Source organism: Nestor notabilis, unplaced genomic scaffold (assembly GCF_000696875.1).
Source record: "Nestor notabilis isolate BGI_N333 unplaced genomic scaffold, ASM69687v1 scaffold27571, whole genome shotgun sequence".
Classification (NCBI taxonomy): Eukaryota; Metazoa; Chordata; class Aves; order Psittaciformes; family Psittacidae; genus Nestor; species Nestor notabilis.
The window spans coordinates 2244-3574 of NW_009913777.1; the positions used below are offsets into that span (position 1 = coordinate 2244).

Below are 1331 nucleotides of genomic sequence, written 5' to 3' on the forward strand. Positions count from 1 at the left end.
GGGCCTGGCGTGGCACGATGTGCTCAGCACCTCAGGCCGGGAGCCAAGCTGTCACTGACCCACCTGCGGCTGCCCTGCCCAGGGCTGTGGTGCCCCTGGCCCGGGGGGTCACTCCTGCTCTGTTTCTCTCCTGCGGTGGCCCCGCAGCCCCCCTGCCAGGCGTCAGTGGGGACGACGCGACCGACCTCTGGCAGCCCTGCTGGGCCAGGATGAGCCCCAGCTGCACCCTGCCTTCCCCCAGCAGCCGCACGGCCCTGTAGATGAGCCCCGCGCATACGCTCTCCCCAGCACGCCGCCACGAATGCTTCACCCGGCCGCTCACCCGCCCCACCAGAACCCATTCATGGTGGATCTGCATGACCAGGTACGTGCTGCAGCCCCCAGTCCCAAAGGTGACCCTGTGGTGGCCCCAAGATAATGTCCCTGGGTCCCATCAGGATCGCCAGTTGCTGCTGGGAGCACCCAGCTGTGAAGCTGCAAAGTATCCTCTGAGCACTTAAACCCTCGGTCCCTCTGCCAGCTTATATATGCAATCCCTGTGGGTCTGAGCTGGGGGTGATGGGTGGGATGCCCAGGGTGTCTCTGTCCTGCTTATACATATGAAGGTGTACCCAGGGTGGTCCCTGCTCTCAGGGGATGGGGACAGTCCCCTCATAGTGTTCATATCACAACTGTCACCATTGTCCATGGTGGTGGTTCTGGATTGGAAGCCGTGAGAAGCAAAGAGAGGTCCAAAACCCACCTCGAATGCAGCCTGCACTGAGTGCCTCTCCTCTGGGCACACCACTGGGACAGCAGTGCTGGGTGGTTGTTTCCTAGTGCTGGGTGCTCAGTGTCCTGCTGCCACCCTGCCAGGATGGGGACAGCTCATCCAGGGCTGTACCCTGACCATGTGCTTGGCACTTCATCCTCAGGTGCACCAGGGACCCGTCCCTCTCTCCTACACGGTTACCACCGTCACGACGCAAGGCTTCCCCATCCACGCCGGCCAGCACATCCCTGGGTGCAGCACCCAGCAGCTCCCAGCATGCTCAGTGATGTTCAGTGGACAGCACTACCCGCTCTGCTGCCTCCCACCCCCGGTGAGTGACAGTGGGGACACCCGCAGGCGACAGCCTGGGCTGTGGGTGCCCAGAGATCACATAGGGACCCAAGCCCACCAGAGTGCAAGGCTGTGGGGGCATGGAGTCTGTTGGAGGCTCTGGGGAGAGTCAGCCATGCTCACGGTGGGTGTCTGATCTCTCTTTTTCTGTTCCCTCCCTCAGCTGATTCAGGCATGTGCCATGCAACAGCTTCCCGTCTCGTACCAGACGTTCCCCCCCATCATCTCC

The 1331-nt window shown here is 62.4% G+C and overlaps 1 protein-coding gene across 1 annotated transcript in view; it reads left to right on the forward strand.

The window, feature by feature from the left end:
* The window catches only part of LOC104412603 (RING finger protein 44-like), a gene marked incomplete at both ends in the record, with an annotated part of 1578 nt that extends 250 nt beyond the window's left edge, over positions 1-1328 (forward strand). The window contains 3 exons of the mRNA XM_010023358.1: positions 148-364; positions 915-1082; positions 1266-1328. Of these exons, the coding sequence (XP_010021660.1) occupies positions 148-364; positions 915-1082; positions 1266-1328 (448 nt within the window). The remainder of the gene's footprint in view (positions 1-147; positions 365-914; positions 1083-1265) is intronic.
* Between the last annotated feature and the right edge of the window lie 3 nt (positions 1329-1331).